This window comes from Falco rusticolus, chromosome 8 (assembly GCF_015220075.1).
Source record: "Falco rusticolus isolate bFalRus1 chromosome 8, bFalRus1.pri, whole genome shotgun sequence".
NCBI classification, from domain to species: Eukaryota; Metazoa; Chordata; class Aves; order Falconiformes; family Falconidae; genus Falco; species Falco rusticolus.
In genome coordinates, this window is record NC_051194.1 from 21,320,307 (window position 1) to 21,339,373 (window position 19,067).

General features: G+C 55.2%; 1 protein-coding gene across 2 annotated transcripts in view; it reads right to left on the reverse strand.

The window, feature by feature from the left end:
* The window catches only part of LOC119152174 (pro-neuregulin-2, membrane-bound isoform-like), a 30,690-nt gene extending 12,729 nt beyond the window's left edge, over positions 1–17,961 (reverse strand). For both annotated transcript variants that reach the window (XM_037397056.1, XM_037397057.1), the window contains exon 1: positions 17,462–17,961. In XM_037397056.1, coding sequence (XP_037252953.1) covers positions 17,462–17,891 — 430 coding nt within the window. In that variant the 5' untranslated portion in view covers positions 17,892–17,961. The remainder of the gene's footprint in view (positions 1–17,461) is intronic.
* Between the last annotated feature and the right edge of the window lie 1,106 nt (positions 17,962–19,067).

Below are 19,067 nucleotides of genomic sequence, written 5' to 3' on the forward strand. Positions count from 1 at the left end.
CTGAGCCTTTCCTTGTCACTCTTTTGGATGGAAACTGCAGAGGAAAGAAGCAGGGTCCAGTGGAAATCCACAGGAATAAACCAGGAGAAAGAAATGACCCCAGACTCTCCCCACTTCATGTGGCCAGTGCTATACCATCAGTCTGTGACTGACAGACCTGAAGCTCCCTAGAAAGATCAATCTGAGGCCCAAATGCCTTCAAAAGTTCTGCATGCTGCCTGACAAGGGCTTAATATGTTGAGCGAGCAGGGGCTGACCTTGTGCACAAGGTGAGCAAAGCCTAAGATCCAAAGTCCTAGGTGTCACACTTTCCATGGCTTGGCCACCATGACCAGGTTTCCCCAGCCAGGCTCTGATAGGCATACATGCTGCTGGAAGGACACAGCCACTCAGACGGAGCCCTCAACAAACCCGGGGTGAAGGTTCCCTGGGATGAACCAGGATGTGGGGAAGCATCTTGGGGTGACTGGCAGTGGGTCAGCAAGAAAGGAGCAGAACAGATGACCTCGGACCAGCTTTGCCTTTTGGCAGACTGTCAGAAGCAAGGGTGTTTTGCAGTGGTCAGACCTAAACCGATGCTTCAACTCCCTTTTCTCATCATGCCAGCATGGAACTGGGGAATCTCACTGGGGCATTTGCTGCAATGAGTTCAGCTCCAGCAGTTAAAGTTAGAGCTTGGCCATCTGTCTGATGCTTCCATAATTTAGGTGGACAACTCATGGTAACTTTTAAGGACCTTGTGACTGCACATGTTGCTGCTTTCAGATCTCAGCAGCCATGACCACTCTGCTGACAGGCATCCCAGGCTCCCTGAAGCATCTGTTGTCTTATTAGCAGAGCCTCCACTTGGGATTTATTTTCCATCCAGAATTTAAGCTGAATTTATGTATTAACTAAAGACTATTAGTGCCAAAAATAAGTGGAATGCCACTTGCTCAGCAACACAGGCCTTACAAAAGACCACGTGACACAGCCAACCCACCCAATCACAACCCCAGAGAGGCTTTTTATAGACACCCACGTCTGATGGAGTGCAAGTGATGCTCGGCTTGCTGCAAGCTTTGCTCTGCAAGCATCTGATTGCAGGGGGAGGGGAGGGACATCTCCCCACATCCACAGGCAGGAGGCACAGTTCCTTCCACTCTGCTGACTGGGTAAGCAGCCAGGTAGAAATAGAAATGGTTTAGGAACAGGTAGTGGCAGAGCTGCCTCACTTCCCTGCCATAAACACCCACATATGCAGCACACAGCCTCTGACACAGCATACATGCTACTGAGCATCTCAGTGCAGTATTCAAACATCCATCAAGGGTCCTCCACTTCCCTCTGTGCAAAACTGCTCAAGGGAGGAAAAAGGCCAGCCCAACATTGCACAGCTCTAGTTGACAGCAGCTTCTCTGTGTCCCAGGTTGTTCCCCAAGGTATGTTTTCCTTTGAGTATACCCCACCTCCCCAGCACCAAGCTGGCTCAAGCTAGCAGGAGAGTGACACTGATGTGACTGAAGGCTTCTGCAAGGACTCTGAACAATGTCCACTGAGAGGGATGTGAAGCCACAGCAGCAGCCCCAGGAAGCCCACACAGCACAAGCTGAGGCACAGAAGGGTCAGTGGCAGGTGGAGGGTCGCCCTCACATACCAAGACAAGCAGAGACACCTGCTTGGCATGGCCTCTTCCCTTCCACTGCTCCCTGTCCTACTCCCCTCCAAACCAGCCACCCTGCACTCTTTTCCAAGCCATCCTCAGCTGCTGAATGTGGGACGGGCAGTGGCCAGTGTGGCTTTGCTGGTCTGGTAGCTCTCTGAAGCACACCCAGTACACTGGGCTGCAAAGGGGCCACTTTGGCCATGATGCGGTGTGAGGCAGCACACAGACAGCCCATGGCCCATGGCTTTGACCCAAAGGAGCATTTGGGAAAATAGGTCACAGGCTTGAAACAGAGGTCAGCAGAGCTGGGGCCAGTATAGTTCATCTATACAAACCTCTATGCTCTTGCAGCTGCTTGCAGAGGTCTGAACAGTGGCTTTAAGCCATCAGTTGGACCAGAAGCCCCAGGCAGGCTGCTGCACTCCATGCTCCTGCTTGCCCCGGGACATGGTGTGCTGGCAGAAGCATTCCTGTGCTCACAGTCCCACCTCAGGTAGGATGCTTGCTTCCCAAGCTGCAAGGCAAAAAGGCAAAAAGTCCACCCAGCAGCCACTTTGGTCCTGTCATTTCTGTGTCATTGATCTGCATGGGAATACAGAGCAGGGAGAGCAGGCAATGGCATCTGATAATCAGGGAACAGGCAGGTCCACAAACAACAAGCCCAGCACCAGGCGTCACCTTGCCAAGAGTTTGTGAGATACAATCCAGTCTGGCAAAGCTGGCAAAGAGCTGCTCTTCATGCTATCCTGGCTCCCGCTTTGCCCAAGAGAGAGCCTGGGTAGAGCTCAGCCCAGTGCTGCTACAGCCCTGACCTTCCCAGGGACAGCACCCAGCCACTCTGCTTCCAATGCTTCCCAGCCCCCAGCCCTGCTCTCTGTAGCCTGGTCCCTTCACTGCACATTCACTTGAGAAAGACTTAAAACAAAAGCATAGTTCATCCTAGGAGCACCTGGGATGGGCTACGAAGAGCAGCTCAGAGAAGCAAGCCAAGACCACCAGACAGACCATGTGCAAGAGGGGGCCGCAGGCAGAGGGTGCTGGGCAGGATGGATGGGGTCTGGGGGTACAGCAGTGCCTCCCTGGGACACGCGCTGTCAGGTTTCAGACACAGCTTTGGGAGTCTGGTCCTCAGCCCTCCCAGGCCAGTGGTGAGTTGAGGCTGCCCTGGGAGGGTGTCGGGAACGGCAGGGCAATCTCCAAGAGTGTGCAGAGGGCCTTTAGACTCCTACCTGTCCTAAGTGCCTTTGGCAAGGACAGGCAGAGCCTTACAGAGCACTGGATGAGACCTGCAAGGAGGGAAAGAAGGGGGAGCAAGCTGTGAGCATATTCTGGACCTGATCCAGAGCAGCCTGGGTGATGGAAGCCCCAAGGAGTCAATGGCACGGCTGCACAAGAGCTCGTCCACGTGTCCTTGCACACCATTTTGACAGCAGTGGAGAGACCTATCCCATGGAGCTGAATGGGGGAGATGTTACCCCTCCACAGCCCCTGCTCTGAGGGGATAGGGAACGTAGAGACAGAGTCCAAGGCCAGAGGACCACAGTGAGCACCCAGGGGCAGCTCTGGATCCACACTCTGTAGGCAGACACAAGGCTGCCTGACTCCATTGCTCCTCTTTTACAGGGAAACCTCCACTGAATCAGCAAGGAACCAGGAGACATCCAGCAAGAGCACTGGCCCCAGCTGCCTCCTTGGCCAAGGGTCTGTGGCACTCTGTCTCACAGACACTAACTCACAGCCCAGCATCCTCAGACAAATACGGGAGATCCAAATACCCACCAAGTCTCCAGCTGTCTGCAGGCCTTTGGTTACAGGCAAGTGAGAACCACATGGGCAACAGGTCCAGGGGGCCTTCCACACACGGTCACAGAGTGGGTGAGGTTGGGGGGATCTCTAGAGCTCCTCTTGTCCAACAGCCCTGTTCAATCAGGGCTGCCCAAAGCCCATTGACCAGGACCATGTTGGCAGCTTTTGAATATCTCCAAGTGCCACTGATCTCCACCCTCTGGGCCTGGCCAGGCAGCCAGTTTTCAATCCCCCACACTGCCTGCTCATCCAGCCTACACATCAACAGCTTGTCTATGAGTGTCTTATGGGAAATGGTGCCTTCCTGAAGTCCAGGTAGACAACGTCCGCTGCTCTTCCCTTGTCTCCTATGCCAGCCACTGCATCACAGAAGGTGATCAGGTTGACACAACCATCTTCCTCTAGGCAGTCTCAGACTTTTGTGACTTTGCCCTTCACTCAAAAATCATCCAATTTCCTACAAAAACACCTGTGTCTCACCAGCAGACTCCTGCAAGAGAGAGACCTAGAAGGGATGCTGAGAGCCTTTCCAGGCAAGCAGGTTCAACCTGTGTGCCCTGCATATTTAGTGGCACCAGACCACTTCATATTCCCTTGTCTTATCCAAATACTGAATTTTGAAGAAATTTTCCCCTAAAATAGTTCTAAATGGAAAAAAAAAAGTCATTGAAACACCTTCAAGTTTTCAAATAGGGTGCAGCCTCAGAGCACGCTGCAGAAAAAGGAACCAAAGCCATCATTAAAAATATGTTAAGGTTTTCTTAGCTCAACTACAATTATCGCTCCGAAAGCTGAGGATGTACGATAGAGAAGAGTGTGTGTGGGAGGGAGGAGAGGAGAAGGGGAAAAAGAGAAAGTCAACCGCAGCATGGAAGGAAATTCAACATTGCCAAGTGAAAGCCACTGTGCTGGGCAGAATTTATTTCCTTGCAGAAGGGTTTCCCATGTAATCTGTCACACAGAGGAGAAAAAAACATTATTTTGAAGAACATTGGCCATGAAAGTAAGACTTCAAGGAGGGGGGTTTAACTCAGATGCTGCAGCCAAGACATTAGCCTCACATATGCCATTCCCCCACCTCCAACAAAGGATGATCTTAGCCCAGCATAAAACTGCTCTACATAAAATCCTGTTACAAGCCACACTTGCTGGAAGGTGTGAGTCTGTTACAGTGAAGATCTCCAAACCTCCAAGCCCCACTGCTGGGCAGGTAGGTTTCTGCCCCAGGTACATGGATGAGTTTTCTACAAGCTCCACACTCACTCCCTTCCCACCAATCTGAGAAGCTCCTGGGAACATTGTTAGCCTGGCAGGTTGCTGACCTTTTTAATAGGACCGTTGCTGACCGTTTTTAATAGGAGGAGCCCAGTGCATGGTCCTCCCATGCAGGCACTGCCCATCGCCATGACCACTCTTCCCTCCTCAAATCTGGCTGCCAGTGTGCCGTATCTGGGAACCTGTGCTGTGTCACGAGGTTTTGCCTCCGGCAACAGCAGGCAGCAGAGCTGGCAGGAGCCGCTGTCTGATGGGGCACCACTGACCCCGCTCCTCACACCCTCAGCCCAAAGGAGACTGAGACAGCAGCTCTGCTGCCAGCTTTGACTGCACTGCTGGGCTCTCTGGAAAGGCCCCTGCTCCAGCCCGCTTAATAAACACTCGAGTGAGACAGCTTGGACTCTGCAGCCCTTTGAACCAGAATGAGAGGCTCGGCAGAGCTCACCTATGCTGTACTTCAGGTCAGCTTTAATGGGGCACCCCATGGGCCCAGGAGGTGAAGGATTAGTGACTTTATTGCCCACCCAGAGAAGGAAAGGGCTACTGCTGCTCTCCCAGCTCTGGGATACAGCCTGACCACTGGGCAAGTGTGAGGAGTGGGAAATTCCCTGAAGGCAGAGTAATGAGAAAGGGCACTCAATTACAAAAGAGACGATGGGAAAAGAAACTCTATGACACATCCCCTCCCAAAAGGTTCACACCGTGCTTTCAGTAAATCTTGCCCAATATAAGGAAACATCCCAGATGGAGACCAGCCCTATCCACAAAGCCTCAGCATCCCTCATCCCAGACACGAGCCCTGCAGGGATCTGTGCAGGGGCAGGGACTAAGTGACCTTTCTTGGACCCTGACCTACACAAGAGCACACATAGCCACGTCTCCCCTTACGTCAAGAGCAAATGACAGAACAAGACCTCTCTCTCCAGCTGCAGAGCTGCCCAGCACCATGACTCAAGGAGCCACCTCCAGCCCCAGGAGCAAAGGGAGCCCAGAGCTCAGCACCAGCATCCTCACAGCCCATGCAGCTGGCCAACACTCAGCACAGGCAATAGGCAGCTGCGGTCCTGCAGCCTCCCAGCCAGGGCTGCCTTGGCACCAGCCGCTGCAGGAAAACCATAGCCACTCTCCTGGCAGGAAGGTTTCAAAAGGTCACAGTTTCCTAACGTGTCCTTCTGTCCTTCCAATGCGCCCATCTGTCGTTCTGAAGCCAGAACCCTCTTCACAAATTTATTATTTGGGAGTTACCAGCTGCTCTCCTGGGTGCTTTAACATCTAAATATGAAGTTTGCTGGTTTCATCAGCCAGTTTCAAAGTTCACCAGCAAAAGGTATTTTCTCTCCTTGCTCAAAGAACCATTTGGACCCTCCTTCCTGCAATGGCCATAGTTTTATTCACAGTTACCAGTCTGATCATAGTGACAGCATGTGCTTTCTTGGCAAATTCACCTGGTTTTACTACAGGTGTATCAACACCGTGGGCAGGATTTCCTCCACTTCCTTGCACCTGTGCTGTCCTGGTGTGACAGCTCTGGTCTCTGTGCTTTTGCTCTGACGACATGGAGCAGAAGGTAATTCAGCCCACAGCGCTTGGGAAGGAAGAAGAAGCCTCAAACCGTCTGTGACCTCAGGCAGGAGGGCTCCCAGATTCACTGTCTCAGCACAGGTGGAGTGCAGTTGTCTTTCCTCTCACCAGGAAGAGTCTGCAGAAGTAAACATGCACACAAAACCCTGCCTGTCTGGGCTTGGATCATTTCCCAGTAACATTTACTAACACATAGCATCCCAGAGGGCTGAGGAATGGGCCCTGATGGCAACTCTCAGGGTCATTTCAAGCCACAAAACACAATCCTAATCTCTCAGCTCCATGCAGCAGCTACAGATTTGCAGAAGTTTGCTAGCATCAGCAGACCAGCCACTCAGCTTGCCTCACCCAAGCATTCTTCCATCACAGCAAGCACCACAAAGCTGCTCAGCCCTCTAACAGCTTGGGAAATCCTCTCTCCACACCATCATGCAGCATCAAGTGCCCTCGGGGATCTGTGCTCACAGCCAGCACTCCCAGCTAGTTCTGAGCACCAGAAAAACAGCCTGGATGCCAGAAGCCTGCGTGTCACCATGCAATGGACTGACAGAAATCGTCTCTTCACACGTCACAGCTCCCCCACGCAGATGGAAGATGGAGCGTGCTGCTGCAGATCAGAGGCAAGTTTGGGGATCACAAGTTTAGCCTCTGTGGATCTGACACCTTTGCTGTGAGCTGAGAATGGCTGGGAAATGTTCAGAGCTAGATCACTACCCAAGGAGAGTCAACACACTGCTGACCAGTACCAGGCAGGTCCCTTGCAGACCCATTCCAGAAACAAGCCAGGGCTCCTCCACCCCCAAACACCTATTCAGACCCTCCCAACTGCACAGAGTACCACTGCAGGGTCTGCCTCCTTTTTAACAGTGCCTGCCACCTCCAAGGAGGACCAGTTGGCAGCAGAGACAGCCCTGCACCCAAAGAGATGGACTGCTCTCAGGTCCATCAGCAAAAGGAGCTGCAGGGAGGGCAGGGTTTCATTACTGTTTCTGCTGATTACTGACACACTGATATGAACCCAGCACACTACCAGTTTTTGCCTGCTCCCTAGCAAAGCATGCAAAGCAGCATCCTTCCTGCTTGCCAGGCAGGGAATCACAGTGTGGGGATGCTAAGCAGCTTTCCAATGATCAGTGGCACAGATGGGAACTGAAGCAAATCTCCAAGCACAGCCCCCCTGCCTGCATCAGTTCGCTCCAGAGCACAAAGCCACACAAACACACCTCTCTGCAGTGTGTGCACCCAGCACAGCTGCACAGCTGAGACAAACATGTACAGCCGGCTTTCTATGCTGCACCCCCCACACAGGATGTCTGTACACTAGAAATGGGCTAGATAATCCACAAAGCTCCTTCTCTGGAGCGTGGTCTGGGTGATGGAGATTAGGCTTCACGAAGGAATTACTGATCAATAAGTGGAGAAACGTGTGACTGCCTCCCCACAGAGCACACCCCTCCTGGGGCTAAAACCAGAGCACTGCTCCAGCCCCGTACCGTGCCTCTCCCCACTGTAGCCCACCGCTTCTGGCAACAAGGCTTTTGGGGAAATGCAGAATCAGTAGCTGCACCCCAACCACATACACAGAGGCATGGCCTCCACGGTCCTGTGTGATCCTCCTTCCCTGTGGCCCCAGCAGCATGCTGCAGCAAGGCACTGTCTGAAAAAGGTCCTTCTTTGGGTGATCCCACACATGCTGCTTCCCTTCACCCTCGTTCTTGTAGGTATAAAAGAATTGCTAATTTCCATGCAAACCATCCTACATCTACTGCTATGTCCTACCCAGTGCCCAAAAACCTCAGGGGCCTTTCCCAGCATCTCACCTGCATCTGATCCTCCCAAGCCCATCAGAACACCTCATCCCCTCTTGGTTTTCCCCTTCTTGCCTGTGAGTCCATTTGGGTTCTGGGGCATTCTCAGGTCTGGTGCTCCCATAGCATTTGACATGGCCTGCAGTTGCTGTTGTGCCTGAACATTCAAGAAACAACAACAGCCATCCTACAAACCCAGCCTCTTGTGTCCTCTGTGCCAGGAGGACCAGCTTAAATCACCAAACTAGGAAGAACGTGTGCCAGGGCAGAGCAATCCCTCTGTATCACAGACCTCCACCCTGGCTGCATCCCTGCTTCCTGACATCAAGCCATCTTTCTGGGACTATTAAAGATCAGAGCAGTGTTGAGGTGGTGGGACACTCATTTGGTGTCTGCCCCATCTGCTTGAGGCCCAGCAGTGCTGACAGAGGCCAGAGGAGCCAGGCAGGGTGTGCAGATGCTGGAATGGGCACTGCCTCCTCCTGCCATGTATATGAAGCGTGCTGAGCCAAGCCAGGAGCTGCAGGAAGGACCTGGCAGGGAAACGCATCCAACTGCTTCTTGCTGCCTCAGCTCTGCAGATTTGGGGATGTGTCTGTGGGACTCACGCTCTCCAGTGCTACAAGAAAGGGCCTCCAGGTCTCCCCAAAGCCACCAGGTAGCACCCAGCCATGCCAGCACCACCACCTCACCCCCCCGCCAGGACAGGAATCTCCATTTCAGCACAGCACATAAATGTGCAGCTGCCTGGGCAGGCAGCAAGTGTCCCATGGCCCTACAAGAAGAGGCCCTGATGTTCCCTCACTGGGCAGCTCACCACAGAGCTCAGGGCCAGCAGCACAAGAGACAACCTGGCAGCCAGGATGGGAAGATACCTCCTTCTCCCAGCAGGGATACAGACAGAAGGAGAAGCCAAGAATCCACACAGCAGGGGACTGTCCCAGGGGTGCTGATGGCTGCAGCTGGACTCCCAGCCACAACTGCCAGCCTGGCTCAAGGCTGAAAGCAGCCTAGAGGGGACTCAGCCGCTCACATCCCCACTCCTCTCCTCTGCACCGAGCCACACAGAAGGGCAGCTGAGGAAGACCAAAGGGGTGGAGGTGGGAAGGAAGGAACACCCAGAGCAGCAGGTCCAGGCAAGGGCCAGAGGGACCCGTTCCCATCATTGCTGTTACTACCATCCCATGAGGAAGATCCAACCCCTAAGCAAGGCATCCTGACAGCCCACTCATACTCCCTGCCACACTCCCAGGGCTAATGAATGTGTTGCTAATTGTCCTCCACACACCTCTGCATGCTGGGAAAGGCCACCTCACATTGATGGAGGCGACAGTAGAGACCGTGCCTGATCCTGACCTCACCTTGGCTTCACCCAAGCACAGCCCACCCCAAACAGCTGCAGCGGGCAGTGCAGCAGCAGGGAGTCAGGGTCCAGTGGGGTCAGGCTCTGGCGAGTGCAGCAGCCAGGGCTGGTGTGTTGCGGCCAACTTTGAGACAGCCCAGAACACAGACCTAATTCCAGTCCCCACCCTCCTGCCAAACCATCTGCCTGCCCCGAGACCACCGAGAGGATCCTGAACAGCATTTTGTCATTACCAAGCCATTATGAAAAGTAGATGAGCAGTGATTGATTATAATGAATGTAAATACATGCTTTCCAACCCCAAATTGTCAGGACCTGACTAGCTCTCCCACTAAGTAGTACAGCATGTCCTTCCACAGCCTCTGCAAAAGCCTTCCCATCCTTCTCATCATTTCTGCAAGCCATCAGGCACAGCACTGCCCATCCAGACTTGCCCTAGAAAACCATCATGTCCAAGATCTACCCTTCATCAGCCCTGGGGCTGTTCTCCCACCCGCAGATCCCACAGGCTCATTTCTAGTACCTGAACCCATTGGGAATGCTTTCCCAGAGTCCTCACCTTCATCAAGAGGGCAAAGGACAGTCCCCTTACACCAGGACAGTGTAAGAGTGGGGGTCAGCAGGGTGGGAGCTGAGCACTCACAAATATGACACATCCCTACTCATCGAATGCACGCGTCCCATCCCAGAGATGCTGTGCCCAGAGATGACAGCAACCAGCTCTCCTCCAGGAAGCCACCAACTATGAGGCATTCCTGCAAAACCAGGACACATGCTCCAGCCTGCAAGGATAAACCCAGTTGCCTTCCATGGGCCAGCAAACAACAAGTGACAGGAATACAGGAAACAACGGCACTGTCCTGCTGCAGACAACGGGGCATGGGGCAACTAGGGGGACCAGTGAGCACCACTGCAGCCACCAACCCCAGCCAAAAGACCTTAAAGAGCTGCCCTGTCCAGGGAGAGATGCTGTGAGCAGAAGCACCTTGTCCCTGGGCTACAACATCAGACAGGAGGGTGGAAATGGACCTGAGTATCTGTCTAGTCCCTAGTCTCGGATCCTCTGAGCAGGCTACCTTGCCTGCCTGCAAGGAAGTTGCCAATACCAGGGTCATTCCTGATGGGTGTCTGCCCAACCTACCGTCAAAACACTCTGCTGATAGCTCTCACCTAGCTCCAGACCAAGCTACCAGGGACAAGGGGATAATTCCCTGCAGAGGAGCAGATACCTCTGGTTTGCAGTTTCCACAGCCTTGTCAGGACTGTTCCCATCTTCTGGCCTCTTTTCTGTACACAGCTTCTTCCCATCAGCCCACCCAGCTCCATCCTCAAGGTGCCATACCAGATGGAGCCATGCTTAGCCCATGTCACTATCATGAGGGCCAGCCCAGTCCCAACCCTTGATTCACACTGGGGAACAGTTCTAGGAGGTCACCCTTTAGTCATGGTTTGCACTGCAGAGATACCTCAAGGGGGCAATCGCTTGGGCTGAGACCCCGAGACAGGAAGACCAGAAAGGATTCACTGACATGCAATCAGCCACTGATGCCAAGACACGGCTACAACTCGGCAAGAGCTGACTGACCCTACCATGTACAGAAACAAGAAACCCCTGCCCACATGAACACCAGCACCCTGGATCTCCAAGGCAGCATCTCCTGTCCCGCTCCGACGTGCTGAAACTCTTATTTTCTCATTTCCTTTTTCTTCCTTAATCTGAACTCTCCCCCTCCCCTGAACAGCTTCAGTGCTGTGTGCTGTGACTTCCATTCAAAACTTTTCCTTAAATCCACCATGCACAGAGGTGATCCTTCCCCTACACAACTACATCCCAGGTTTCCATGCCTGGAGTGACACAAATTATTTTCATTCAAGCTGCAAATCGTCAGCTCCCTTATAGTACCCTGCATTCTGGGGAACCTCATGTTTTCTCCTTCAAACTGGTCACCCTCTTACCAAGGATGGAATTGGGCTGTGGGGATTAAATGAAAGCAGTTTTCACTGACCCTTCTGGCCAAGCTTTGCAGCACACAGCCTCCCATCAAGCTGCAGCAGCCAAGCACTGGGAGCACGATCATTCGGCAGAGAAAGAGCAGCACAGTGATTCATCTGCCTTTTGATCTTTAGCCTACCCTTGCAGGCTCAATACTCTGTCTTCAAAATTTCTGGCAGTTGGCAAACTTCTTCACCTCCCCCCCAGATTGGAGAAGGCAAATGTTGAGAGGTGCTGGCACCCTGTAGGGGTTTGACTGCTGCACACCCAATTCAGTAGGCGAGCAGATGCCTGGCTGGCAAAGTTGCCAGGGAGATGAGCTTCCTCCAGAGCCTCCCCATGCCGCACACATCCACCCGAGCTCCCACCGAGGACAGGCGTCCTCTGCCATCTGCACCAGGCAGAGCACCACACAGCACAGAGGAAACCTCACCAGGGAGCTGGGGCAGAGCCTTCTCCTTCAAACGGCACCATTTGGACATGAAAGAGTGGTCCAGCAGTTTGGAAGGGCGCATGCTTGCATCCTGGCAGCCTCCTCTGATCAGCAGGAAGAACAGAGAGAGAGAGAGGATCTACTGGCATCTTTGCTACACCCAGCTCCCCAACCAGCATGACCATCACTGACCACACTGCTGCACCTGGCACCAAGCAGGCACAGGAGGACCGACAGAAGCTGCCAGACAGCCCCAACACCTCCCGCCTCAGCGGAGGCACTTTATCACATCCCAGCACTTTAACACTCAGGCTCCTCTGCAGTGAGAATTTCTCAGACAACCACATTCACCCACAGGCTTGCAGCCTCGCAAACCTTCTGCCCACCATGGATCGACCTCCTGCAGCTCCTCCTGGCCAAGCACACCACTCACCTCTGTCCTTGATGCTGCGTCTGCACCCTCGCCTGCCAAAGGCCAGCACAGCTTGTGGGGGGAAGCCTACACAGCACGGCTCTCCTCTACACTCAGCGGTGTCACGCAGTGACTCAGGAGGGGAAGCAGAGACAATGCAATGCCAGTATCAGCATCCAATGCCCTAAATCTGGCAAAGCAGCAGCTGCTCCTTGTAGGATGCCATGCTGCTCATGGGGAGTGGCAACCCCATCTGCTCCTGCTGCGAGAGGCACCCTCAACCCAGCACTACAGTTCCAAAACTTATCCTTTGTGTGACTTTGCAGACCATTTTGGGGTGTGCCAAATGCTTTAAGGCCCAAGGTCCTGGTGACCATGGTGCATTTTTCCTTACACAGCCCAAATCAGGTGGGGAGCTCAGCTGCAGCAGAACATGGCTCCCTTTTTGCCTGGTGATGGACTTTGTTGCCTCTGTGCTCCCAAGCATGCACCAGTTTCTGATCCAGATCCAAACCCAAGTCAAGATGTTGCTTGTGATTTAGAAAGGGTGTCATACTTCAGGACCCGTATCTCAGGGTTATTAGGTAGCAGAGCACAAGCACAGTCACTGAGCAGCAGCTGGTGTCCAGGGGCTGTGCATGGATAGGCCGCAGATACAAAAATCAGCACTGCTGGGATCATGCAGCAGCCTTTTTCATCTCCTCTTACTCATAGAGATCCTTGGGGAGATGCTTTTAGTCAAATGTTTCTGAAAGAGGGACTGAAAAATTAGCCAGGCTTCGCTACACACACGGCATATGCCTGGGAGTGGACAGCCTCCATGGTTTCAGGTACAGCTAAAGTCCCTTGAACCCACAGCACCGGCCAAGCAAAGTTTCAGCTGCCAGTTCCCCATGACAGCTGGCTCAACTGGGAGACGAGGAGATGACCTGGCCACGAGGACCCAGCCACCCCAGGTCCACGCCCAGGCCAAATCCTGAGTGCCAGCTAGCCAGGAGCAGAGAGCACCCAGGAATGTGCTGTCCTTGCCAGGAGTGAAAGCCTTCTGCAGCGAAAGTGACCATTCCCCACCTGCAGAAACTCAAGGCAAGACGGAAGCAAGTTTTCACTCTTCTGCAAAACCTAAGGAAGTGCGATTTTCCGAAGGTGGTGAGAAATAGTTTCAGACAGCTCTAATTAGCAGGGTGGCGCCTGAGAAAATCCAGCTTTGCTGCTCCCTGCTCCACAGCTGTCCTGGGATGAAGGGGGAGCACCAGCACTGGTGGCCAGAGCCCACCTGCACCCTTCCCCTGTGCCTGCCTAGCTTCAAGCAAGCCCAATGACTTACGGAGTAGGGGAGAGGGATATTTTTGCATGAGCTTCTGGTCCTGAGCTGCCAGTGCTATTTCAAGCAGCAACACCTACACTGTAGCCCAGAGGGCTGTATTTTCCCGCGGGCACTTCAAAATCAGGACTCCCTGCTTTCCTCACAGGCCAGCTGCCTCCAGCCTGGCTCACTGTAACCAACCGCCCACGTGGCCCCCAAGTCCCATGCCACAGCACCTAGCATGATCCTGATTCCCACTGAGACCTTCTGACTGGGAAAAAAGAAAAGACCTCATATCACAAGAAATACCTGCTGCAACAACAGGTCCTCTGCCTGCAAATCCTCCTGGGGATCTGCCACCACCAGATTACTTGCCCAGACTAAGCTACCTAATCCTACAGGCAAGTCGCATACCTTGTCCTGGAACTCTGCAGCATTTTTGGTGAGGTGCTCCGGGAGATGTACAAACTCTAATTAAAGCTACTTTGCAAATTCCTGCATATGGAGGCAGGAAGACATTTGTTCCTCTGTGAAAGCAGAAATCAGAGCCCCGACAGGTTAAATCCCCACCAGCAAGAGCCTCTCCTGTATACAAAATATCTGCAAATACATCTTTCAGGCAGGAAGCATGGACTCCATATAGAGTGGAAAGCAGATGATGACATGAGCAACCCTTACAGACCCGGAGGGTCAGGACCACAATGCCCTTTCTGGACTCAGATAAGGAGTGGTCCCAGCAGGGACACCACACAGCCACTCCACCAGTGAGAACCAAAGCAGTGCCTTGCACCTATTTCTTCCTCCTTGATCTGTGCATATAGGCACAAAGGAGATAAGAGACCATCTGAAATTAAGAGGCTAAAAGATGTAAAGAAAAGAGGCAGCAGGAGAAGCAATGACAGGAATCATTATATAACAGTATGAAAAAACCAATAACACTACTGGTGCAGAAGAGGTTTTCAGAAGGACAAGTGAGACTCACAGGATCCTGGGCCCAGGGACCAGCTGCTCCCTGCATACCAGGGGGACACAAACCCATGGTTGGGCAGAGATGCAGAGGCTGTAAACCTCTGGAATTTGCAGGTAGGTAAGTTCCAGCCTCTAGAGCCTGCCCAGCAGTGGGATGACCAAAGCGAGAATCCTCCTCCCTGGATGTCAGACATACCAGCCACGCAGACCGGTTTACCTGTTCTGCCTCCCACACCCCATGCTACACTTGCTTCTCCTCCAGTCTTCCTGGCTCTGCCTGGCAAGGGTCTGGGTCCTGTGCAGAGCCTCACCAATCCACTTTCTCTCCTCTGAGTGAGCTGTGCAAACAGCAGAGACTGCTCCTTGGCGAGAGACACAGATACTCCAACCACAGGCCTAATCCTGCAACGCATCCTGGACCTCAGCAAGCGGCAAGAGCAGAGGACACACAGCATCTTTGCCTCTGAGAAGGGGATGAATCACTAGAAAACAGACCCAGGCATGGAGCCAGAGCAAGGAGAAGATGGTCCTGCAAGGCCTCCATCTTTGGGAGCAGGGGTACCAGAGTGATCAGAGCCATGAGGTCCCCTTCCACCCACTCAGAAGTGGCCCCAGCGCCCATCCTCCTGGCTCCTGACTGGCTCCATGCTATTCCTGACAAGGCCGTAGCCTGGCTGTCCCTCAGAGACACATTGTGCCTGAACACTTCAGCTCATGCCAACTCCAGAGCTGTGCACAGCCCCTGCCTGCCACAAGAATGGGAACCAGCCCTGCTCCCTCTGGATCTCTCCTCCCAGCAGAAGCCAAGGGGCAGGAAGGCAGACCATGGCCCGGTTTCCCAGTCCACACACCTTTCCAGCAGCTTGGGTGCTACAAATCAGAAGATTCTGCCAGGAACGTCACCTTCAGAGGTAACCTCCCAGCTGAACCAAGAGCATGAAGCACTTGGGGAACCACAGGTTCAGCAGGCTGGGGCTCCCATTTAATCTTTATCACTGAACCAAGCCATAGTTATGACAGTTCCCAACGACCAGCTTTTATTTTTCTTTTGCAATCTGCCGTAGAGCTCTGATGAGATGATGCTCCCAATAACCTGCCAAGTCCCTTAGCCAGGGAGCCTATTCAGACCACCAAAAATATAGAAACAAAAGCATCAGTCCAAAAAGGTTTCATGGGCAGAATGACATTCCTTAACTTGTTGTTGCATCAGCCCACACTTTAACACTTTGGGCCTGATCCAGGAAGCGACGGAGCAGCCTCGGTTCCTGGTTCCTGCTGCTCAGAGATGTGCAAGCTTGAAAACCTCACTTCCAAAAAAAAAAAAAAGTAAAAGACCTTTTGTCATGCTTTCACCTGGTGATGAGACCACAGTCCCGAGAAATTCCCCCATTTACCTTCTTTTTAACTCTGCAACAGCTATTTCACTAAATCCTCTATGTCCACAAATGGCCCACATACAGATACACATGAAATTAGCGTCTCCGAAATTAGTTTTCTCGTATGCAGTCCTAGCCTATTTTCCTCAACAACATATTATGATATGCAAGGTTCCACCTTTCTCCCAGGAAACGCAATCTTCTAAATTTATCTTTTGGATGACTAAGAGGCAGGTCTGGCTTTCAAAATCTGGGGTCAGCAGTCCTGAACTGCAATGCATTTGCCCCAGAAACACCCCGTTACTAACACAACAACAAAAGTAACAAGGCAGCACACATACCTTCATTACAGAGCTAAGTGTAACTGGACAAGGCACCTGGCTTTAACGAGGCAAAAAGCCAATTAACCTGATGAGGAAGCACAGCATTCTGTCATTGAGTGGGGAACCTGGATCCCCTGGAGATACACCCCGTGTCGCCTGGTAACCCACCTCACGTGCGAGATTCTAACCCATTTCTGGTGGCGCGGCGCCCCCCGGCAGCACCGGCCCGCTCCGGGCAGCGGGGCCGAGCGCGCCCCCGGCCCAGGGCGGCCTCGCGCTGCCGCACGCGCAGACCCTGACCCCGCGAAAACGCAGTCGTCGTCCCCGCCCGGTCGCCCCGCTGCCCAGCCCACGGCAAGCGTTCGACCTGCCGGAGGACAGCAGGGAAAAGGCAGGCACGAAGGGGGGACGCTCCGGCCGGCGCTCCCCTGTTGAAGTCATTTCATAACGGCGCGTACGCGGGCGGCGGCGGCAGCGCGCGGGTGCCGCGGCGGGGGCGTCTGAACGCGCGGGGCGAACAAAAGAACCAACTTGGCGGCGTTGGCGGGGCCGGGGCTTTGCCGGAGACGAAGCTCGGCGGCACTCCGGGCACGGCCGGAGGGCCGGCACCTGCCGCAGGCCCCGCACCCCGCGGGCAGAGCCCCTCCCCGCGCCCGCAGCCGCGCCGGGCCGCCGCGGGCGCGCAGGGCTAGCGGAGCACGCCGCATGCCGGCAGCCCCTCGCCGGGCCGGGGCTGCGGGCCACCCCCCGGGCGGGCGGCGGGGAGTAGCTCCCGAGCGGAGGCACCGGGAAAGCGCCGCGACCGAGGGCTGCGGGCCCGCCCGGCGCGGGCCCCGGGGCTGCGCGGCTGCGATAGCGCCGCGGGACCGAGACCAGGCCGGCACCTCGGGCCGGGCGAGCGGCGGCCCCGGGGCCGGGGTGGAGCGCGGCTGCGGCGGCTGGGCCCGGCGGAGCGCGTCGCCCCCGGTGCGGGCGCGGCTCCCCGTGCCGGTCGGGGCTGAGGCGGGGGCGGGGGGGGGAGGGGGGCGACGCGACCGCCGGGCAGCCCCCGGCCCCCAGGGTACTGCCCTGTCGCCCCGCGGCTGCCGCGGGCCGGCGCCCCCCGCTCCATCACCGCGTCCCGCCGACCCTCCCCGGCCGCCGCCCCCCACCTGCGCGGCGCGGCCCGTACCGCAGTCGGCGCAGAGGATCCGCGCCACGTCCCGCTTGAGGTTCTTGCCGCTGGTGTCGAGTGGGGCGAAGGCGGTGCGGAAGACGAGCGGCTCCTCGGTGGGCTCCAGGAAGAAGATGTAGCGGTGGTTGCGCTTCACTTTGAAGCAGGGCGCCTTGGAGCCCACGCTGATGAGCTGCTCCCGCTGCAGCCCGCCACTGTTGAGGGGCCACAGGTCGAGCACCTTGACCAAAACCCCCCCGGCGGGCCCGGCGGCTCCGCGGCTGTCATTGCCGCCGCCGGCGGGGGGGCCTACGGACTGCACCTTGCCCTCCAGCACCACCGCCGCCGTGTACGCCTGGTCCTGCACCGACTTAAGGCTGGGCGAGTAGCAGGCGAGGGAAACGCCGAAAAGCAGCATGGAGAAGCCGGGCGCCGGGTCGCGCCTCATGCCGCCGGCTGCCGCTCGCTGCCCGCCGGCCCTGCGGCGGCCGGGCTGCGGGGCTGCGGCGCGGCGGGCGCGGCGGGGCGGAGCGGAGCGGCACGACGCGGCGCGGCGCGGAGCCGCGCGGGTCCTCCTCCGAGCGAGGGAGGTGGGATGCGCTCACCGCCGCCCCTTCCCCCGGGATGCTGACCCCCGCCCTCCCTCCCCGAAATGATGGTTCCCTGCCCCGGGGACTCCCCTTTCCCCCCCCCCCTCCCCCCGGGGATGCCCGCTGCAGCAAAGGGGATCCCTGCGTCCCGGGCTACTGCCCCTGCAGGGTCTGGGGGTCCCCGGGGATGGAGACCGATGGGGTTGCCTCCGTCTCGGCCATGGGGCTGGCCAGGCCCCCAGGCATTCACAGACACACGCACGCACACACCCGCCAAGATGCCACCAGAGATGCATTCATTCGGGGGCGGCTGCAAGTGACACAGCCCCCCTGAGCTGCGCAGGGCCCAAGAGCCAGGAGGTTTCTCTCTGCCCGAGGTTTCTGTGGAGCTGGGAGGTTTGTGCCTGAGATTCCCTGCACACCTGAGGAAAAGGCATTAACATAGAGACAAATGGAGTAAGGTAATAGGTGAGGACACAAAGCCTCCTTTCATGCCCTGATCCCTGCTGTCTCTTTTTAATAAACAAGTGCTCTTCCCCTACAGTGGTTTCCAGGAGGAGTCAGTTTAATCTCCAAAAAGTGGCTTATTTGGGTTTACTTTCAAAGCTGACCCTGAAGCATCTGTACTCACAAAGCCTCACTGCCCAGATGGCACAGCATAGAAGGGATCTGAGATGCTAAATTAGCAGCAGAGGATTTTGTATCTGTTGTCGCACTAGATTCTGCGTTGAAGGGGAGCGGCCATAGTCCCACTGCGATGGAGGTGACCTGGAGGCAGGAAGGCTGGGCTTAGCCTTCGCTGAGGCAATGGGTTGGGGCACACCTTGTAGCAGGGTTGCAAAGCCCTGCCTGTGTTTCAATGGAGGCACAGCCCCCACCCCACTGGCTTTATAGCCTCAAGGGAACCCCTCAGTACACCCTGAAAGCTGACAAGAGACAGGTCTCGGATCACATCGGTGAGAGCAGAGGAACACAGATGGCAGGATCAGGGTTTGCTCTCCATTTAACACAGTGCAGCCAGCATCACCAGGCAA